Source organism: Rhinopithecus bieti, unplaced genomic scaffold, assembly GCF_001698545.2.
Source record: "Rhinopithecus bieti isolate Rb0 unplaced genomic scaffold, ASM169854v2 scaffold_38004, whole genome shotgun sequence".
Lineage (NCBI taxonomy): Eukaryota > Metazoa > Chordata > Mammalia > Primates > Cercopithecidae > Rhinopithecus > Rhinopithecus bieti.
The window spans coordinates 1,241,580-1,263,760 of NW_016816095.1; the positions used below are offsets into that span (position 1 = coordinate 1,241,580).

General features: G+C 39.3%; 1 protein-coding gene and 1 long non-coding RNA gene across 2 annotated transcripts in view; one reads left to right on the forward strand and one right to left on the reverse strand.

Annotated features, from left to right (window-relative positions):
• WWC2 (WW and C2 domain containing 2) overlaps positions 1-22,181 on the reverse strand; it is a 211,596-nt gene that overhangs the window by 62,664 nt on the left and 126,751 nt on the right. Inside the window, exons 5-9 of the mRNA XM_017854348.1 lie at positions 13,921-14,000; positions 8,512-8,641; positions 5,198-5,344; positions 4,069-4,142; positions 124-366 (exon numbers count right to left, since the gene is read on the reverse strand). Of these exons, the coding sequence (XP_017709837.1) occupies positions 124-366; positions 4,069-4,142; positions 5,198-5,344; positions 8,512-8,641; positions 13,921-14,000 (674 nt within the window). The remainder of the gene's footprint in view (positions 1-123; positions 367-4,068; positions 4,143-5,197; positions 5,345-8,511; positions 8,642-13,920; positions 14,001-22,181) is intronic.
• On the forward strand, positions 13,552-20,551 carry LOC108516750 (uncharacterized). The gene is made up of 2 exons (XR_001881923.1): positions 13,552-13,662; positions 20,262-20,551. It is a non-coding gene; the product is annotated as an uncharacterized LOC108516750 (long non-coding RNA).

Below are 22,181 nucleotides of genomic sequence, written 5' to 3' on the forward strand. Positions count from 1 at the left end.
TGTGCTGTTTCTCAGTCCACTAAGAACAGATGCAATTGAGATTTCCAAACCCAGGGGAAATAGTATCCAGTTAAGACACTCCCACAAGAGTTAAGCTGCCCTATTTCCAGAAGGAAAACGAACCTCTCGGCGAGGGCTCTGCTTGGTGCTCCCCTCACGGACAGCAACTCTTCCTCCAGCCGCTGCCTTTCGGCTTCCAGGCGTTCCAATTCATCTTGGGTACGTTTCTGTGGGGTGACGAACTGAAGCTCTTTCAAAAGTTCTTCTTTTTCATTGATCAGCATCAGTTTTTCCTTCTCAATATCCAGTGCCCCAGGCCAGGCCTCACTGTCTAATTTTGACAGTTCAATTTTTAAGTTGGCCATACTGAAAAAAAAAAGATAAAAGAGGTATGCACACACTTAAAACTCCCGAGAAAGGTAAACACAGCCTAAGCCAAATTTGGGTTTGACACGCTGTCCAGATTTTCCTAACTTGATCTTACCAGAAAGGGGTGTGGTCTACTGGTGAGAGGCCAGAGTGGGAGCAGCAGCCTTGCACGCCAGTCTCTGGGCCTAACTCCACACTCAGCTGTCACCCACTTCTTTCCCCCATCTTTAAAATGTGAGTGAGCACACCCCGTTATCTGACAAAAGGGTGAAGGCCAAGTACACGGAGGCTTCAAAAGGTGAGTGCTCTGGGGGCCACAAGAGAGGCCAGCCCTGACATGTGACTGCCTGTGTAGGTGACAGGAAAGAAGACTGGGGTGGGGGAGTTCCCTTTAAAAAACTGAGGTGAATGATATCTGAGATGCCATCACTATACATTTTATTCCAAAGTGTTTAGATGCTGTCCGCTAGTAAAATGGGAACCCCAGGCCAGGCTGGACAGAGACTAAGGCATTAGTAAGTCAGGGAAGGAGAGGGCATCAAAGAGAGCAGTGGTGTGGCCAACTGGTATGAAAGCAGTTGGGCCGGTGCAGTGGCTCATGCCCATAATCCAACAAGCAGGAGGATCATGGGAGGCCAGGAGTTCAAGACCAGCCTTGGCAACATAGCAAGAGCCTGTCTATACCAAAAATGTTTTTTAAATTTTAAAAATTAGCCAGGTGTGGTGATGTGTGTGCCTGTGGTCCCAGCTCCTCAGGAGGCTAAGGTGAGATCACTTGAGCCCAGGAGTTTGAGGCTGCAGTGAGCCATAACTGTGCCACTGCACTCCTGCCTGGGTGACAGAGCAGGACTCTGGGAGTCAGGGGTTGATCCATCAAGGCTCCCCCATCACCAAAAAGAAGGGGCAGGGCTTGGCCTTCTCCCGTTCACATTCTCCTTAAGTTGCACGTGAGTCTCCTCCCCATCAGTGCCCCGGCTGGTGTACAAGCCATTTACTGAGCAGTCATTGCACTGACACTTTATACATTATTGTGCTAGCCCTGTGGTTCCTCTGTACACAGCTATTTGCAGGCAGCATACGGTGGACCTTCACTAGTACAGGCAGCTGGTGTGACACCACTGGAGCGACAACAGGTGCTGAAGTGATGCGGACAGGGACAGGAGAAGGAGGAGGAAATGCACCAAAGGCAAACCTCACTGGTTCCATAATTCTGCCTGACTCCAGCTTTCTCTTATGTCGAGAGCTTCATAACACTTGGTAGAGTTAACATTACTCCTGACTCAGTACGAATGTCCTAACCACCCGAGTCAAATAACTTGCTACGTGGCACTGTGAAGACAATCAGGACATGGTTCTTTCGACCATAAGGACAAGAGCTCAGTGAACTATGAACTCCACTGATGTTTGCACAAGGAATTTATGTTTCTACAGAAAAATGTTGGATGATTACTTTGGATATTGTTATAGTATACGCCAGAATATGAAAAATAGAAAAATAATTTTTTCCCATTTTCATGGGAGAACTTGTAGAAGACAAGAGAAAAGGTGAATGAAAAACATAATCAAGAGCAAAGATGGAAGTAGATCCATACCTTTGTGTCATAAGTTTCTTGTTCTAATTAAAAATAAAATTGCCATCTGAGACTGGCACTGGGTATGCAGTGTACTTCTGATTTTCTCCCACTGTCTGCACTTATGATAGATGGAACATCAGCTATTCTTCAGCTCTAACCACAAAACCACGAACAACTGTCTCAACATACTAGAAAATTAATCATCAAAATGCTAAATAAGCATGATATTACTAGCTTCATTAAGCACATAAAACAAGGGCTGGAGGAGAAAACAGATTTCAGAGAAACACAGCCTGCCTCTTTACTTATTCAGAATTGAGGAGGAAAAAGCATTTTCAACATATGCATAAGCGCTTGAGATTTACCTTCTCATCAGCATCACTAGCAACTTTAAAACCCTAAATGGCATGGCAATGCAACCAAGTGGGGAAAAACTAATGTCTGAAGTTTTGATGTGATTGAATTAACCAACGGAACCAAGAACAACAACAGAATACAGGAAAAAGAGGCACCTGTTTATTATTTGTGTGATCAGACATTAGGCAGGTCTTAAATTTTATTTTAGAAGGGATGTGCCAAATTTGGGGAGCAGAATATGAAGAAGACTTCTAGAAGCACCTAGGAAGAGAAATGTGATGTGAGCTCCAGATAAAATTAACTTAGAAGTCAAAGGAGGGGTGAAAGCTGAAGTTGATCCATGGGAAGCAGAGTCAAGCCCGACAGAATGCAGGGGCATAAGGCCCACTTCTCCAAGACTGCTTCTGAGTAATGGCCATTCTCTTTCAGAAAAGCAGACCTAAATCATGGATTGTCCACAGTCCAGCCCAGGTGGACATACAACAAGAGGACCACAGGCACTATCCACCAAAAGCTGGCACATCACTGGGCCCCAAAACCAGAAGTTGATCCTCACTACTTATTGAAGGGAAGGCACTAATCTGGGCACTGAGAAGGGGATAATAAAGCCTAAACATTTTTCCTAACCTGAAGAAATGTAGAATCTGCCAGAGAAAATTTAAAGGCATTAAAATTAGCTGAGTAAACTGCTGTTCAGATTGACTAAGTGACTTGTTCAGGCTCACAAGGTTAATAATTTGTGGAATGAAGTTTAGCTTTCTTTCAGGAAATGAGGAACCAAGTAATATTAAGAATACAGGTTACACAGAGGTGAATAGTGTATTTATTTTACTTTGTTAAAGCCAGATAACCTCTAAGGACTACGGCTAATTGCTTTTAAATCATCACCAATAATAACGAATATACTTCAATATCTGGTTCTCAGCTGAGCTTTTCATGATCATGGGGAGAAACATGATAAATTCCTGTTTCTTGCAGGATGACAATGCAGTTTTTCCCAATGTCCTCCTAAATAATAACCCAATAGCATTTTAAAGCTCTTATGAGGAAAATAATGAAATCAAATGTATCAGTATAATCCTTTCCCTCATAATACGGAGTTCTATATTATAAAAAATATTTGAGTCTATCTACTAGAGAAGGATGGTGAAGTCTCTTTTATTGTTTTTTTTTTTTTGAGACGGAAGTTTCTTATGTCTCACTCCAGCAGAATCACAAAATAAGAAAAAGATAGCACAGGGATTAAGAAAAGTTTATGAGGTAAAAGAGAGAAATAATCTCTCTTCCTTTTCCCTAAAGTAAGTCGATTGGAACTGACACCTCAGCACCTTCAAGGACATTAGCAGTAAGACTTCCCTTCAAACCAAAGGAACATACTTACTTGCCTTAGAACTCCTCAACAGCTATTTAGTCCTGTACCTGAACCACCGTATCATATTTCCATCAAAGCAACCAATCGTCTCACTTTTAATTGAGAGTTAAGTATTGTACCAACTCAAAGCTTCTTTTTTCTCAGAAGAGAAGGGGGTAATTTCATTTCCACACTTCTCATTAATTCTCCCTGTTCTTTAGCCTTTGGTGGTGGGGAGAGCCGGAGGGGGAAGAAAACGTAGACCAGAGAGGAAGCAGCCCTTACACACTAAAAACCCAAGGATGGCCTTGGTAAGAATGTATGGGGAGTGCCCAGCAGATGTCACCACAGGAGTAAAGATTAATTCTGGAAAAGAAAATGTTTGAGCCATGCACAAAACAGCTTCTCTGTCATTACCTTCTTTTGGCTTCTTCATACTGTAGGCTTAGCCTGACCTTTTCAGCTAAATTTGATCTACTTCTCACTCCAATCTAGTGGAGAAAAAAAAAAAAAGGAAAAAAGTCAATTAACTCTGCTAATGAATGAAATAAATTGCTTTTGTTTCTAGGAAGTACGTGTAATTGAAAAGTTAAAGAAGATGGTACTGAAATTGGGAAACACCAATTTAAAAAGACACTTATTTTATTGTCTCAGTAGGGGCAAAACATTTCTTTCAATTCAAGCTCATCTGCTTTTCCAAGACTCTAACATTATTTTCTCTACACGTTAAATTCGAGATAAAAAATATCCTGATATTGTAAATACCAAGGTAAATGTGTCTGGTATCTTAGAGTTTATGAAGGGTGTACAGGTCAATAAAATTTATGAACTGGAACTAATTTCTTTGCCTTTATGAGCCTAATTTCTGGCATTTAGCTTTCAACTGTACAAAATATAAACTAAGTTCAAAAATTAATTTTCAAATAGGTAAGCCCTATTGTTGATCTCTGTTTTACTTTCATAGCACATATTTCAAAGCAGCATAAAAGAATATGAAAATAAATGGGAATGTATTGAGAAGTAAATACTTGCTAATGGCATCCCAAAATGGAGAAGGTAAAATAGTTAACAATAGCCAAGCCACATTAAATATTTAAATGGCAGATATAAATCACAGATTAAACATTTTAATATAATCAATCAAGATTTACAAAAACAAGTTTTCTTATTAGTCTTAAAAGGCATGTTTTTCTGTTTCTCATTGGCCTAATGTTTATTTGAAAGAATCTAAATTTCCAAGACTCTAAACGTAATAGGAAAAAGTTAAATTCTCACATGCCTCTAGCCTTTTAATGTGTCTTTAAAGGAATATAGCATGAGAAAGTTTGAACAAAGCTATTCATATGGACAAATCCTGACATGCTTGGCACCTAGATAGAAAAGATGAGGCTATGATTTTTAAAATTAATCTTATGAGAATGAAACACTGAATGCACACAGCCAGAATCCAAGTCACATATACTTCTGGTTCCAGTTCACCATCCACATTGCAAGTAAGGCCCATCAAGGACAACACTGGGCCAACTCTTCAACATAGATAACTTACATCTCCGGAAATGCTTGTTTGTGACCCAGCATCAAGGGTCTGTCTGGAGAGAGATAAATGAGAGTTCACAGGACTAGATCTCAAATCTGGCTCAGATCTGCCAATGTTCTGATCCAAATGAAACCGCTCCTGCAGCTTAGCAAGACTCTGTTCAGAAAACACAAAGTTTTTCATAAATGTAAGAGAGCAAAACTTCCCTACCAGGTGAAATTTAAAGGAAAGAGATAATCTCAATGGAAAAAAACAACTACTTTAGTAGATACTTACCACTTTATATAATTGAAAAAACAATAGTAGGATATAATTTTGCACCTACATACATGTGACTTCGGAAGCGAGATCGTATTAAACCAGTTGTCTCATCTTTCCCAAGATAGCATTTTCCTATGAATGGTATCTTTAAAATACATGCATGTCTTATTTTTAAAAATTTCATTAAGAAGTTGCCTCTATTTCAATAGGAACCCACTTACTTTATGCAACTGAAATTCTGGAAGCACAATATCTATAATGTAATCTCTCATTTTAGATACAGTAAGAGAATTTCCTACTTTGAAGACTTCTTCAATTATGCCATTGTACATCTGGACAGGACCCAAGAGATTATTTAGCTCACATCAACGTTAGGGATTAGGAAACTGAGGCTCAGAAGTTGCTAATGAATGGCACAGGCATCAAACAAGCCCATCTGTGTGTCTACTGCATGGCACTGCCTGTGGCGACATGTTTGGCTTGGTAAAGAGAATAATCAAAAGCAAATGTGCCTGCTGTGGGCACTCAGGTTTAATACACTGTGTTTACTTTAGAGGGAAGATATGAACACGTGAAAGTATTGAAAAGGAAAGACTAATCTGAATCACTTAAAACAGTAAAATGGAAACCCTACAGTAATACTAATAAAATGATAAGAAATGATTATTATCAACAAAAGAACCTGTATTTAATCCTGACATTTAAAATTTTCATGATTAGGAGGAATTAGAAATATCAGAGATCAGGAATTTTTTACCTAACTTTCTCTATTTTCTTTCAAAGGGATATTAATACTATATATATATGAGAATAAAACATAAATGGTCACATCAAATAATATAGAAAAGAACAAAAAAACCTTTTAGTGACCTTGTGCAAGTCTTTTCCATTTTTCCATCTATACAGTGAAAAAAAGTCAGTGTTCTTCAAACTTATCTGTGATGGCAATGCATTCAATCAATTTAGCAGGTTGTTACTAGTATTTTTTTTAAAAGAAATAGAAGATACTAGAAAATAAAATCGGAGTACATCACCAGCATTAAGAATACGCATATTTCTGTGAAATTCATTTTGAGTGTGTATGTGTGTGCACACGCGTGCACACCTGTGTATCTATAGGTACACACAACTGTGTTACTGGGTTTTGATGTAAAATCTATTTCTTACTGTGGTCAAAGAGGTTTGAAAGTCACAGAAGATATCGAAAGTCCCTTCTAACTCTATTGTCAATCTCTGCACCTACTAATTAATTATTCTATGTACTGTAGTAACTAAAAAGGAATCTAATCTTTTAATTTAATCGGGCCTGCAGATGAATCCAAAGTTCATAGGAAAAATGAAAGATGACCTAAAATTGTTGAATTAGAAGGTTCCAATGTAAATTTGCTCCAGTTCTATTAACTTTTTTTTTTTTTAAGGACCTATGACATGCATTTCTGGAATTACTGACTTAATCAGCAAGACAACTGCAGAACAAAACCAAAATACACACCAGTGAAGCCCTGCACGTGTTATATATATGGTAAAACCACATTAACCCAGCCTGCCTGGGCTTGAACCACAGTCTTGCTACTTACCAGCTGTATGACTTTAAAGAAACTTTAATTTTTCTGTGCTGTAATTTCCTCATCTGTAAGCTGAGAATAACAATAGTGCCTACCTTTAACGGCTGCTGTGAGGATCAAGGAATTATTTATATGCAAAGCAGTTAGAAGAATGCCTGGCACAAAGTCAGTATTTATAAGTATTTGCTGTTATTATTGTTGTCTTTGCTATTAGATTTCTTCTTGCAAGTAATGCAAAATTATATGGATCCAAGAATATTTATCTATATTCAATTCATATTTTGAAAACCAACATCAAGTAGTTAAATATGGTATTTAAATGTAGATGTTCTATTGAGAATGTAAACATCATCAGTGACTCTAACATTTTCTTTTTTTTTTTTTTTTTTTTTTTTTTTGAGGGCGGGGTCTCGCTCTGTTGCCCGGACTGGAGTGCAGTGGCCAGATCTCAGCTCACTGCAAGCTCCGCCTCCCGGGTTCACGCCATTCTCCTGCCTCAGCCTCCCGAGTAGCTGGGACTACAGGCGCCCGCCACCTCGCCCGGCTAGTTTTGTATTTTAGTAGAGACGGGGTTTCACCGTGTTAGCCAGGATGGTCTCGATCTCCTGACCTCGTGATCCGCCCGTCTCGGCCTCCCAAAGTGCTGGGATTACAGGCTTGAGCCACCGTGCCCGGCCGACTCTAACATTTTCACAAAGATGCGGACTGAATTATTCCTCAGCTAAGTAAGAACTCCAAATACATGAAATAAGAATTCTTAGTGTTTGTGATCATTATGGGATGGAGGGAAGGAGAGGAAGAGAGACACCCTTAAAAAAACACTTGACTGTATTTGATAAGTACAGATATTCAGAATACTGATCACTTAATGGCTATTTTGTTTTTTCTACACATGCTGCTGGATCACTGGGAGTGAAGACCCACAGGCTGAGAAGTGAACGGGTTTAGTCAGGGGATCTACGGCCATGGGCAGCTTTCCGAGGGTAACTGTATAGGCATCCCCCAGCTGGGTCAGCACTCCCCACCTCTCAGCTGGCACCCCAGAATCAACTGGGTCGGAAAACTTTTCTAAGCTCCTCACATAGTCTCATCCCCAAAAGGCAAGCCTTCTACTTACTGATGGCAAATGACATATCCCTTGTGTATCCTGGGCTGAGAATTCTGCTTATCGGGGTCCCACAGGAAGTTTTCAGTGAGTTTCAGGGTGCACCAAGATGTTAATTTCCTTACATGAGCTCCAGGCCCCACCACCCACTATCTCAAAGGCCATCCAAAGGCTGTTTACAACAAAGCGTACAGTCACTTGGAGTCACTCTGCTCTCCCCCAAGGCAGCAGGCTCCCTTTGTGCCTGCAACCATCTCCACAGGACCCATTCTGCACAAATGTGGCTGAGGTGGAAGGGTCACCCAGACTCTCAGGGAGCACTTCTGCCCCAGTAAGTTTCTGGGGGCCTCAGAAGGTAGAAGTTTGGCTTAACAAAATGTTTTACAATGTACCTGCATCAGATCTTGTTTTTCTTTTTCTCCTGAGCTGATGGCTTTTCTGATAGATTTTAGTTCTGTTAGAATGGCTTTGGCTTCACTGAGTTCATACCCGCTCTGGCCTCCAGACATTTTTTTATCAATTCTGTGAAAAGAGAAAAAGAAAGAAAAAATATCAAAGAATGATAGCATATAAGTTAAACAGACAGTAGGAACTGGTTTCGGAATTGTCTAAGTTGGATGATTATTTCACTTCTGACTCTCATATACCAGCAATCATCTTTTCAGGCGGTTTCTCCTCATTTCTTTTTTTTTTTTTTTTTGAGATGAAGTCTTGTTCTGTTGCCCAGGCAGGAGTGCAGGTGTGCGATCTTGGCTCACTGCAACCTACGCCTCCTGGGTTCAAGTAATTCTCCTGCCTCAACCTCCCCAGTAGCTAGATTATAGGCGCCTGCCACGATGCCCGGCTAATTTTTGTACTTTTGATAATGACGGAGTTTCACCGTGTTGGCCAGGCTTGAACTCCTGACCTTGTGATCTGCACGCCTCGGCCCCTCCTTTCTCTTTTAATCACAGGCGGCTAAGATTTCTCCCATCCCTCACTTCAAACCCAGTCCATTTCTAATGACTTTCAGGCTCAAATAAATGCATGTCTTTTTGCCTTCAACCTGTTTGAATGATCCCACTGCTGGCTGAACCGAAATCTTATCAAGTGCTGATTCTGATCTTCACCCAAGAAAGGTAAAAGACATGGGCAAATGCTTTAGCAGAAGAACACAGAGGCAAGTAAACTGCCACCTACTTTTACATAATGTTCTGCTGTAATGTCTGTGCAAAACCTGGCACACGGCCTGCAGCTTGGGAGGCCTTTAATAAATGGTTAATACATAAATTATTTATATTAGTGAGTATCCTATAATGTTTGGATTGTGTGGTTAGTTTCTTATTTCCCTCTCTCTCTCTCTCTCTCTCTCTATATATATATATATATATAAAATACAGTATTTATTCTGCTTTTATGAAAGTTATGAGTCAAGATAAAATTGCTTGACTTGCTGAATGAGTTCAAACTTAGGAAAACGGCAGAAGGGCAGTAGTCATTTCTCAACTCATATTGAATAAACAGCTCTTCAATGAGCTAATTTATTATCCCTGCAGAGCTGCTTACCAAGTGTCCTTACAGTTTACATCATCACTTTAGGCTGGAGGATTTCATGTAACCTAATTCTTTGTGTTTGAAGGGCCTAATAAAAGTACCTAATTCTTTTTAAAAAAACAGTTTCATGTACTCTTCATGATCACTCTCCTGGTCTTCCCCAGCTACCTGTGCTGTCCGGGATTCGTTATGAATACAATTCACGATCATTCTCCCGGTCCTTCCCAGCTGCCTATGCTGGGTTTCCTTATGAATACAATTCATGATCACTCTTCTGGTCTTCCCCAGCTACCTGTGCTGTCTGGGATTCACTATGAATTCAGCACGAGTTCTCCTTGTGGGACATATGGCTATGCCTCTGCCCTAGCCAACGACTCTATGCACGTTCTTAGACATAGTTTTGGTCTTATCCAGAGTCTCTAGAGAAACAACACCTACTGAATCAGAGAAAACAGACTCTGAGCTCGTTTGGTTTAAAACATTTAATAATTAATACTTATTTGCAATGTGAAAGGTATAATCCGAAAAAGATAAAGCAATGTCATCTTAATCACTCTTCCAAACAAAGTCCACTCAAACAAGTGCAGTTTGTAGATAACGTATTTCCCCAAGTACTGTTTTAGTCACTACCTTATGCTGCTGAACAAGCAATTAAAGACTTAAAGAACCTAAGAAAATAAAATAAACTTGATCATAAGATCATCTAATAATAAAGTACAACCAATCAAATCACAGATTAAACACATGCACGTGTGCATGCACATGCGCACGCACGCACACACACACACAGACACACACACAGTGTTTAGAATGGGAAGGGCCCCTAAAGATCCCCTAGACACATTTCTTCCAAATGAAGAAGCCAAGGGAGAAAGTTGATGCAAATTTATACTCCAAATTGCACAGACACTTAGCTAGTAGGGGAACTATCCTAAAATGACAGATTCAGAACTGGGGCCCTTATGACTAACACATTTAGAATATCTGATGGGACTAGTGAAGTACTTTGAGTATCAGCTAATTCCATTTATTTGGGAAGAGATTTATCAATGGAATTTCTGACTCTCTTAAGTATTATATCCACCAACTTAGCTGAGGAAACGGCTTATTAAATAAAACAAATGATATTTCCAAATATAGCATTTTGGCATTTTCAAATGTAGCACTTTTAACTAAAATAAAACTAAAATGTGGGATTTCATAAAATAGGTAGTAATAGGGGTATCTGAAACTGCGTCAAAGTGAACTTCTAAAACTCAATTTCTTCCTGTTAGTGTAAAGTCTTCAGAATTTAATGATAAAACAAATCTCTGATTCAGAAATAAATATAAACTTTATCATGTGAAAATAAAAGCAGGTAAGCTGTTTTCAGAAATAAACCCTAACATTTAAAAAATAAAAGCAGGACTGGTTCAAGACTGCTAATTTAAATTTCAGAGACCTTTGACCACATGAACATCTCTTGGCTGTCCACTGCTCAACAGAATGCTAAATATGAAGAACACAGCTCAGCTTTCATCATGGAATGCTTTTTGCTCATTTTCTTGCCTCCTTTGAACTTCTCTACTTTACATACTGCGTTTTTCCTTTATTTCACTGTTTCTTGTTTTCTCCTCTACTTTTCATTTCCCACCTTTTCTCTTTTGACCCTAACTTGCCATAAAATTAACCGAAATAGAAGCATCGTTTGCTGACTTAAAGTATCATGCTTTTTGTTCTTAATACGAGAAGTGCCATTTTTTTTCTTAAAATTTCTTTTGGAAGTTCTTGACTTGAGTGTGCCCTATAACTCATTTTCACTCAATATATTAGTCTCTTCTGAAAGAGAAAAGATGTTCATTTGCATTCCTTCTCTGGAAAGTGTATACCCTGAGAACCAAATTTTCACAGAATCTGTATATGCCTGTGACTTGCTGTTTCATCACTAGTCTATCTTCCAATTCTGAATGCACACTGGAGGCAGCAAATGGAAATAGGCATCTTCCTGGTATCCATTTACACATATACTACACCGCTGCTTACGCCAAAGTCAAATCTGGGACCACAAACTGAAATGAATAACGTAGAGAACAATGCCATATTTGTCTACCCAACATAAAACTATTGTACCAAGTAAAATGAAAGCTCAAGTTTAATTACATTATAATTCCAGATTCAACAAATACATTCCATTCTATTGTAAATAAAAGCTACAAAAGCCTACAATAAGATTCTATTTAAATCTTTTCCTGAAATATATTTTCTGTCATAGCCACAAATATAAATCCTTTTATAGTATCAAGAATGTGGTTTCTTAAAAAGTCTGGCTGCTGGGTTTGATTGTTGCTCATTCAGTGTATTAGTGGTAGGGTGGTTAACATTGGAATAAAAACAGCTTCATTTGGTCTATAGTGAAGGTACACAGGAGAGGTCTCTGATGTTAGATACCATATCTTTCCGCTCTCGGTTCAAGGGATTAGAATCATTGCAGGAGAATGTCTGAATTTCTACAACAAATGTCTATTGTTTTCTTGTGGAATGTTATTGACAGATTCTTAAACATGCCTTAGATTCCTATAAAAATTGCTTGCAAGCAAACTGCTTTGAAACAATACAGCATTGTTACATCAATACAACAAAGACAGCAAGTTTGGCTAACCTTTAATCCCAAATGGTGACGCGAGTTATAATTTCATGTGCCTTAAAAATGTGGAACATATGGCTAAACACTTCATGGCACTCTTCAAAGTCTGTTTTTTCTCCCCACCCCCACCACAAAGCCCTGCTTTATGCTGATAAACAATTACTAAATAACGCATTTATGTCATTCGAGTTCTGCTTGGTTTTTCAGGGAGCTCTGCAACCAGCTGAGGTTCTTACAACATGGCTGGACTTTAGAAGCACTTGGGATCTCATAAAACATGCCTGATATAGAGACTAGAAACATTATTTTTCTAAGCACTCTCCAGATTATTCTAATATGCAGTCAGGTTTAAGAACCACTGGGATGGGAGCATCTGAAGGAGTATCAGGGTCATGATTACATGTGGTGAGCAGGAAAAAAGGAGTCTGAGCGATAACAGCACGTGTGAAATTAGTCATACGTCTGACTGGTGGTCAAGAGCAGTGCCCGGGTATCCCAAGATATGACTAGTCACCCAAACAAGAACAACCAGTTTGTTTGTCTGGCCAGTGACACACAGGATCTTTAAAGGGGGTCACCCCTTGCTGCTTGGAGCATCCCAAATTTCCTAAGAGCAGAAGGCAAAGTAAGATTCCACAGGGAAAAGGAACACAGCTGGGTACTTTCCAGAGAGGCGGCACCTGAGACCAGCTTGGCATTCCTGAGGTGCTACCAAGGGAGATGCCGGGAAGAACATGAAACCTGCCTGAACAGGAAACTGACCAGGGACATCCCTAGAAATACTGCACCACACTTGGAGACACCAAGCAGGTGGGAAGTTTAACCTCCGCTCTGTGGTCATGTGGCTGTGAAAACCACGGACTGCTTCTCTCCCATGAGAGACCCTGTGGAGTGGAGTCTGCAGGATTAGAAAGTCTCAGGTATGCCTGTCACGGTTTGGACAGGCTAGGCCTCAGCAGCAGGGAGAACAGTGGCTTTCAGGGGCCAGGAATGGGGAAGGGATATCCTGATCCTGTGACCCTCTGTCACCTCCATTTCCACTTAACCTGGTCCAGCTTAGGGCTCTGCTAATGGCCCAGCCGACTTCAGTAGCAAATGGGAAAAGTAGAGGAAAGCAGGAAGTGAGGCATGCACTCCCGCTCCTTTGCTAATAATCCTGACTTGCTCTTACTCCCCTGCCATCTGTCAGGGTTAGACTCCAGGTCATCCCTGGGGCTGACAGAGAGAGACAGACAGGCCTCCACCCGAGGGCCCAGGGCAGCTGCAGGCTCACATAGGAGTCAAGTAGAGCCAGCCCAGCCGAATGTGGAGAGGAATTTCTTGTGCCTAGTCTCTTAGCTCTGTACCACAATCTCAGAGGAGGCCAGCAAGGGTCCAGGAGATCAAGGTAAGACAAAGGCTTTTCACTTTGGTTTCTTTGGATCTCCAGTGATTAATAAAAACTTTGGATCTTTTCAAGTGGATAGATCTTTCCCAAGTTTTTAACTGTTAGTTGATTGCTTTGTTTCCTTTTGGTGTAGAGCTCTGAACTTTTTACTTTATGTTTCTCTGAAAAATCTCTTATGTAATCTGTATTTCTATTTTCTTTGTTTTAATATTAGTTAGGAAGCTTATTCTAAAGTCGATTCAGTATTTTCATACTCACTGCTGCAATGTTTCAAAGCCTTGTTCTTTATAGAGCAGTTCTTGCTTCATCTGTGAGAGCTCTCTCTTTAGCTTTTTAACCTTTAAAGAGAAATCAACATAAATATTGTGTGCAAATAATTAGCCACATAGCCTATTGTTTGAAAAGATAATAAATTAGTAAACGATTAAACACATAAACAAAGCCATTAGTTAAAGTAACATTTACTTTACCAGTTTCTCCTTCATATAAATTCTGTGGAAGGCATATGAATAATGCTTAAAACTATCAGTGATGTGTATTATTACTACTATTTACCTTCCTTACCTTGCTTAGCAACATTCTTATGAGCTGGACATCATCATTGTCTCCAGCCGAAATGGGCAGAATAAGAACTCCAAGTCATGGCATCTCTATAAAAGTGTGTGTTTCTCCTTCTCACTGTGACAAGGGTCACTGCCCACCTCTCTATTCTTCGGATGTCCTGGCAGTTCCCTCTGCCTGGAAAGCTCACCCCAGATCTCCAGCAGTTGACTCCCTGTCCCTCCAATGCTAGCTGAAATGTTACCTTTTCAAATAGGACTTCTCTAGCTCCCTGTCCCTGCTACGACTCTGTTTTATTTAGACCACAGTACTTTTCAGGAGCTGAAATTCTCCATGTACACTGTCTGTCCTCCATGGGAAAGTAAGCTGCAATCCCCCAGCTGTATCCTGAGATCTACAACCATGCCAAGCAAACAGCAGATGATCAATAAATATTTGTTGTCAAACTGATAAAATATATTTTTCCTGTTGTCAAATACATACTTTGGTAATAGCAATTCTAAAATTTGACAGATCACAAAAGCAGCATATGCCTGGTTTAGTCACAAACTAATAAAGGTCTTCACACGAGGGCTAGAAACTTCCATGTATTAAGTTAGAGCCTTAAGTTTTTTGTTGTTGTTGTTTGTTTGTTTGAGACAGAGTCTCGCTCTGTCGCCCAGGCTGGAGTGCAGTGGTGCGATCTCGGCTCACTGCAACTTCTGCCTCCCAGGTTCAAGCAATTCTCGTGCCTCAGCCTCCAGAGTAGCTGGGACTACAGGTGCCCGCCACCACACCCGGCTAGATTTTTTGTTTTTTAGTAGAGACGGGGTTTGACCATGTTGCCCAGGCTGGTCTTGAACTCCAGGGCTCAAGCGATCCACCTGCGTCGGCCTCCCAAAGTGCTGGGATTACAGGCGTGAGCCACCACGCCCAGCCAGAGCCTTAAGTTTTAAACATATTCCGTTGTGCAATATTTTAGTGTGCTTTTAAACTTTTATGTTGATTTATTTTACTCATTCCACAAATAGGTATTGACTCTCTACTATGTGTCCGGTACCGGGCCTGAGTGTGAACAAAACAGACATGATCCCTGCCCTCAAGGATCTTACAGACAATGGAGCAGCCATATATTGAGCAAATAATCAGCCAACAAAAGAAATCTTAGTAGTTACAAAAGGTGCTCTAAGTCCAGGATACTTAGATATGCCAAGAGAACAGAACCTCATTTAGTCTGAGGGCTTAGGTGGAGCCTGTCTGAAGAAACAATGTTTCAACTGAGAGGGTTAGTGGGGACTCACTTGGTAGAAGGGGTCCTCAACAGGAAGAGCTTGTGCAAAACCCTAAAGGGACAGCGGGGTGAGGGGGTATTCAGCCAACCTCTGGAATTTAAAGAATGCCACGTGGCTAGATTACAGAGAGTGGGGGTGGCAAAAGATGGAACTGGAAAAGGACTGATACATACATGCCACATTGAGAATTTCTCAATCTTACTCTAAGAACGAGAATCAAGCAGATTAAAGCATGACCTGCTTTATGATTTTAAATAGTCACTGTGACAACGCTGTGGGGACAGACCAGAAGTGCCACAAGGGTCCATCATGCCAGCACTGTGGGCTGGCATGTGGGCAAGAGCCAGAGGAGGAAGATACTTCAGAGGCAGAATCAACAGGACTTGGTGATGGACTCAACGTGGAGGGTAGGGGAGAGCATGTGACCAAAATCACATCAGGATTTTGGCTTGACAGCTGGGTGAATGAAGGTGCTTTCCTGGAGAGCGGGACAAAATGTGGAAGAAAAGAGGAAGGATTTTCTTTAAGACATTTATTTCTGTGATGCCCAGGAGACTTCAATGGCAACTAGAATATGTGGACTTGATGTTCAAAAGTGTCTGGACTAGAGATAGATAATTGAGAGTCATTGGCATAAAGATTATATTTTAGGTGCATAAGAATAAAAAAGATTACCTAAAGGGGGTGTGTATTGAAAAGAGAAGAGAGTTCAAGAACAAGCCTTGGGCATCTTCATTATCCACATATCTGCTAGAGGGAGAGACAAAATACACTGTGAAGTAGTGGCAAGAGATGTAAGAGGAAAAAAAAGGGCATCCTAGAATACAGGAGAACAATGTCAAGAGAGAGACTGGGCACTATGAGGAACACCATGACAAAGACAGAAGCGGTGGAATACTCATGTTTGCATACCTTTAGGCATACTGCTTTGGACAAAGCAGATATTCAATAATGCATCTGTTGAGTTTACCTGAAGGTTTATCAGTTTGTGCCCTTACGTACTTATATTAGGGAAAAGAAATACAGTAATTATGTTTCAAGGCCCAATTTATAACTACAAAGAGTTATAAACAGTGCTACTGGAACTCAAAGGAAGAAAGGATTACTTATGGCTTGGGGATGAGGGTGGAACTCCTTGAGAAGGCTACCTGAACTGGATTTTAAAGGTGCTGTAATGTGAATTAACAGCAATGAGCTCATTCACAGTATATCACAAAAACATTTCAGTTTTAATATTAAACTATTATCATATTAAAAGAACCACAGCAATCAGTAGCTCATTCTACATGTATTTCTATTTAGGACAGCATTCTCAAGCGCTTTTTGCCAAAAAGACAGCAACACTTTCATCTTTTGGAAAAAAAAAAAAATCAGTCCAAAAATTGATAGCACTTAAATATCTGAGCTAAAACCTGTCTTTACCTTTGAAAATACAGTTTGTTACAACAGCAACAAATAAAATAAAATACCTAGGAATTAACTTAACCAAAGAAGTGAAAGATGTCTACAATGAAAACTATAAAACAAGCTTGCTCAACCCACGATAGCTTTGAATGCAGCTCAACACAAGTTCATAAACTTTCTTAAAACATTATGAAGATATTTGCTTTTTTTAATTATTATTTTTTATCTTATCTGCTGTTGTTAATGTTAGTGTATTTTACGTGTAGCCCAAGACAATTTTTATTCTTTCACTGTGGCCCAGGGAAGCCAAAAGATTGAACAACCCTGCTATAAAACAATGATTAAAGAAATGGAAGAGGACACACAAAGGTAAGATAGACCATGTTCATGGATTGGATGAATCAATATTATTAAAATGTCCATACCACCCCAAGTAATCTACAGATTCAATGCAATCCTTATCAAAATATCAAAATCCTTTCATAGATATAGAAAAAACAATCCTAAGATTTATATAGAACCAAAAAAGACCCAGAATATCCTGAGCAAAAACAACCAAACTGAGAGAATCACATTACCTGACTTCAAACTGTTAAAGCAAACTAAATATGGCCTGAGAAGGTCTTCATACTTCTATAATTGAGATCTCGTGGATGAACTGTAACCTAGCTTAACAGTCAGACAAAACTGAAAACCTAACAGTATATACCTGTAACAATAACTGAGTGTTGGCCAATCCCAGTGACCGTACTTCAACCACTCACAGACTGCTGAATGTTCAAACTGTGTTCAAACAAGGCAAATGCCAAGCTATAACCAATCTCACTGTTTCTGTACCTCACTTCCAATTCCTGTACGTCACTGTATGTTTTTTGTCTATACATTTGTTCTGACCACAAGGCACTCCCAGAGTCTCTGTGAGTCTGCTGTGAATCTGGGGGCTGTCCAATTCACAAATCGTTCATTGCTCAATTAAACTCCTTTAAATTTAATTCGGCTGAAGTTTTTCTTTTTTCAAAATTATACAACAGAGGTATAGTAACCAAAACAGCACACAATTGTCATAAAAACAGACACAGAGATATAGAGAACCAGGAAACAAATCCACAAATTTACAGTGAACTCATTTTTGACAATGGTGTCAAGAACACATATTGGGGAAAGGACAGTCCCTTCAATAAATGGTGCTGGGAAAACCAAATATCCATATGCAGAAGAATGAAACTAGACCCCTGTCTCTCTCCATATACAAAAATCAAGTGAAAACATTTGATTAAAACAATGGTGATGATATTGAACCCATTTAGAAATAATGAGTTAAAACAATTACTGTATCTTATTGACAAAAAATAGAAGTCTTAAAACCATTGGATTGCATGAGATAACTGCTATACAAAAAAGTCATTTGGATTATGACGATAGGCCAATTTAAATTTTTAAAAAAATTATTTAAGACATTCTTGATCTTGAAGAGCTATTAGTACCACCATGCTCGCTGCGGTATGATTCACAATAGCCAAGATACAGAAATAATCTAAAAGCTCATTGACAGACGAATGGATCAAAAAACATAGTGTGTATACACAATGGAGTATTATTCAGCCTTTAGAAAGAAGGAAAGTCTGCAATCTGTGACAATATGAATGAACCTTGAGGACATTATGCCAAGTGAAATAAGCAAGTCACAGAGGGACAAATACTGTATGATTCCACTTATGTAAAGTATCTAACACAGGCTCATAGAAGCAGCAGCAAAATGGTGGTTGCCAGGTGATGAGGTGTACAGAAAAGGCAGAGTTGCTAAAGGAAATAAAGTTTCAGTTATGCAAAATGAAAATTAGTCTAGAACTCTGCGGTGCAACATTGTTTTTATAGTTGAATATAGTATACACTTAAAAATTCTGTTAAGAGGGCAGATCTCATGTTAAGTGTTATTACTACAATAAAAATTGAAATTCAAAAAAAGTCTAAAATTGACCTGACAAACTTGGACTCTCCTCTGTTTAGGCGATATGAGTGAAATTTTATTCTGTGTTGGGTAACAATCACATAGGAAGCTAACCTGTGCTTTCTTTGTTTCCCACATTATTTAGTTTACCTAAAGTTGGCTATACGCTACTGTTTTTATACTGGGGAGTCTTCTTAATGGACAACCAGAATGATTCTTAGCTCCCAAATACCAAGATGGCATTTTATGAACTATCAAAAAGTTTGCTCCCATAAGTCAAATGAGTATTTCCAACTAGACATTATTTCTAGTTGTTTTGGTTTTATCGGTATGGTGTTAATTAGTAGTTCAACAACCTTTCATCTTTTGAACCACTTGGCATCATTCTAGCTACTGGAGGATCACTGTTTTCACTCTTCCGTTCTCTAACGCAGCCTCAAATGTGGAACACAGAATGTAAAAACTAATGTCCTTAGACGATAACTAGAAGATTAAGCTAATGCTGACCTACCAGCTTAGCACAATGTAGACTCAACTAGGAAGCAATAATGAGAGCTAAATTTCTAAGTGCTTTTAATGTATTCCAGTCACTGTGCTAAATATAAATACCCATTTTCAATCCTCCAACTACTCTACTAGATACAGTCTTCATTCTCATTTTATTGGTAAAGAACCTGGAACCTAAAGAGGAAAGGTAAGTAACCTGCTAAAGATTACACTGCTATCACAGTCTATCTAGAACCCAGGAGAACTTTTAAAAATACAATTTAAAAAGTTGTGTTATTAATGGCATAATACATGTAAAAAGAAAGAAACTAGAATTGTAGCAAAATGACCTAAATAAAATCTGTGACCCTTATTCTGCCTTAGAAACTTCATTACTCCTGTGTCCCACTGGAAATGAAGACATGAAAAGTCCACAATCCCCAGTGTCTGTGTTTTCTCTCACATTACTGAACTTAACTACAGCTGTAGCTAACCACCTAATTTTATTTCTAAGGAGCCAAATCTCACAACCCAGAGTACTAAATTGGAAGCCATGATTTCTGCATATTTCCCACTGTCTACACTGACTACGCTAAAGCAACTGATATTTTACACTGATTTCAGTTATTTCTGAAAACCAGGAAGACACTGTGATTAAACGTGATAAGTATAACTGAAAATCACAGAGCTTCCTACCACTTCTTATAATCCTAGAGTCATAGGTTTTATTTTAAAAGAAGGGGAAAGAAGATGACAATGAAGGAAAAGTAAACTCTGGAAACCTATAGACCTTAGAAAGATCACAAGACAGAGAGGTTTCAAAAGTTTACCCTAAAAGTGAATCTTGCAACATTAAAGCTCTAACGAGCAAAATGGTATTTTACTAATGACTACCTTCCCTTTTCACCATTTTCTCCACTGTCTTGCAGGGAGCTCCTTAAGCAAGCCAATAAAGGGCAACTGTCAAATTGCTCCTTCTGGAAACCCTTCTCCTGACTACCACTTCCATCTTTAATGAAAATCCTCATCACCTACCTCATCTCTGAAGTCACCTTCAAAGAAAGTAAGAAACCAACTCGAGAGAGACAAAGAATTCAGAATAAAACATTGTTTAACTTTCATAAAGCATAGAGGAAAGCAGAATCCCAGATGCTGCTAGAACCATGTATGATGGCTAATAAATGGAATTTGTCATCAGAAACAAGATGGCTAAACACAACATATTTTTTAAAAATATTTTGTTTAACAACAATAAAAAGGAAATAAAACAAAAGCCAATGAGAAAAATTACATAAAACATTTATGAAAATACTATCTCAAGATACAAATAACAGATAAATATTAATATATAGAAGTTCAATGCTAGATTTCCACAAATTAAACCAGTAAGGCTGGGCGTGGTGGCTCACGCCTACAATCCCAGCACTGTGGGAGGCCGAGGTGTGCAGATCACCTGAGACTCAGGAGTTCAAGACCAGCCTGGCCAGCATGGTGAAACCCCGTCTCTACTAAAAAATACAAAAATTAGCTGGGCGTGGTGGCAGGCGCCTTAATCCCAGCTACTTGGGAGGCAGAGGCAGGAGAATCGTCTGAACCCAGGAGGCAGAGGTTGCAGTGAGCTGAGATCAAGCCATTGCACTCAAACCTAGGGGACAAGAGACTTCTCTCAAATAAAAAAGTTTAAAAAGAAAAAAAAAAAAACAGTAAATTACCACATGACCCAACAATTCTGCTTCAAGGCATATACCCAAGAGAAATGGAAACCTATGTCCATACAAACACTTGTACCTGTAGGTTCACAGCAGCATTATCCATAATAGACAAAAAGTGGCAAAAACCCAAATATCTGCCAACTGATGACTGGATAAATAAAATATGGCCGAGTACAGTGGATCACGCCTACAATCCCAGCACTTTCAGAGGCCAAGGAGGGGGACTGCTTGAGGTCAGGAGTTCGAGACCAGCCTGACCAACACAGCAAAACCCCATCTTTACTAAAAATACAAAAATTAGCTGGGCGTGGTGGCATGCGCCTGTAATCCCAGCTATTCGGGAAGCTGAGGCAGGAGAATCACTTGAACCTGGGAGGCAGAGGGTGCAGTGAGCCAAGATCGCGCCACTGTACTCCAGCCTCGGCGACACAGAGAAACTCTGTCTAAAAAATAATAAAATAAAAATAAAATAAAATAAAAGTGTATTCATATAGTGGAATATTATTTGGCAATACAAGGGATGAAGTTCTAATACATGCTACAACATGAACGAGCCTTCAAAACAAATGCTAAGTGAAAGAAGCCAGTCATAAATGATCACACAGTATAGACGCCATTTATATGAAATATTTGTAACAGGCACATCGGGAAAGACAAGAAACAGTGGTTGTTCAGGGCTCGGAGGATGGAGAAGAGAGGTGTGGGGAATGGGAAGAACCGCTAATGGGCACAAGTTTCCCTCTGGGGGAAGGGAAAAATGTCCTACAGTTAGATTGTAATAATGGGTATGTAACTATGAATGTACTAAAACCCATTAAAATGTACATTTTAAATGGGTGAATTGTATGGTTTCTTAATAAAGCTGTTAAATTAAAAAAATAAACTAGCAAATGGAAATACACATGGTAAAACATCATTTTAAAAAAATCACCTACTAATAAAGAAAAAATAGAAAAGCATTGTATCATTACATACCAATTAAACTAGCAAACATGAAATACAAATAATAAAAATATGGTCAAATGGTTTCCTATTTCAGATGCGCATCCACAACCTTTCCAGTGGTGTGTCAGGCCAACAGGCTCTTCTGTCTTAATTCCATCACCTGGATTAACTCTCTTCCTTTCTCCCTCATTA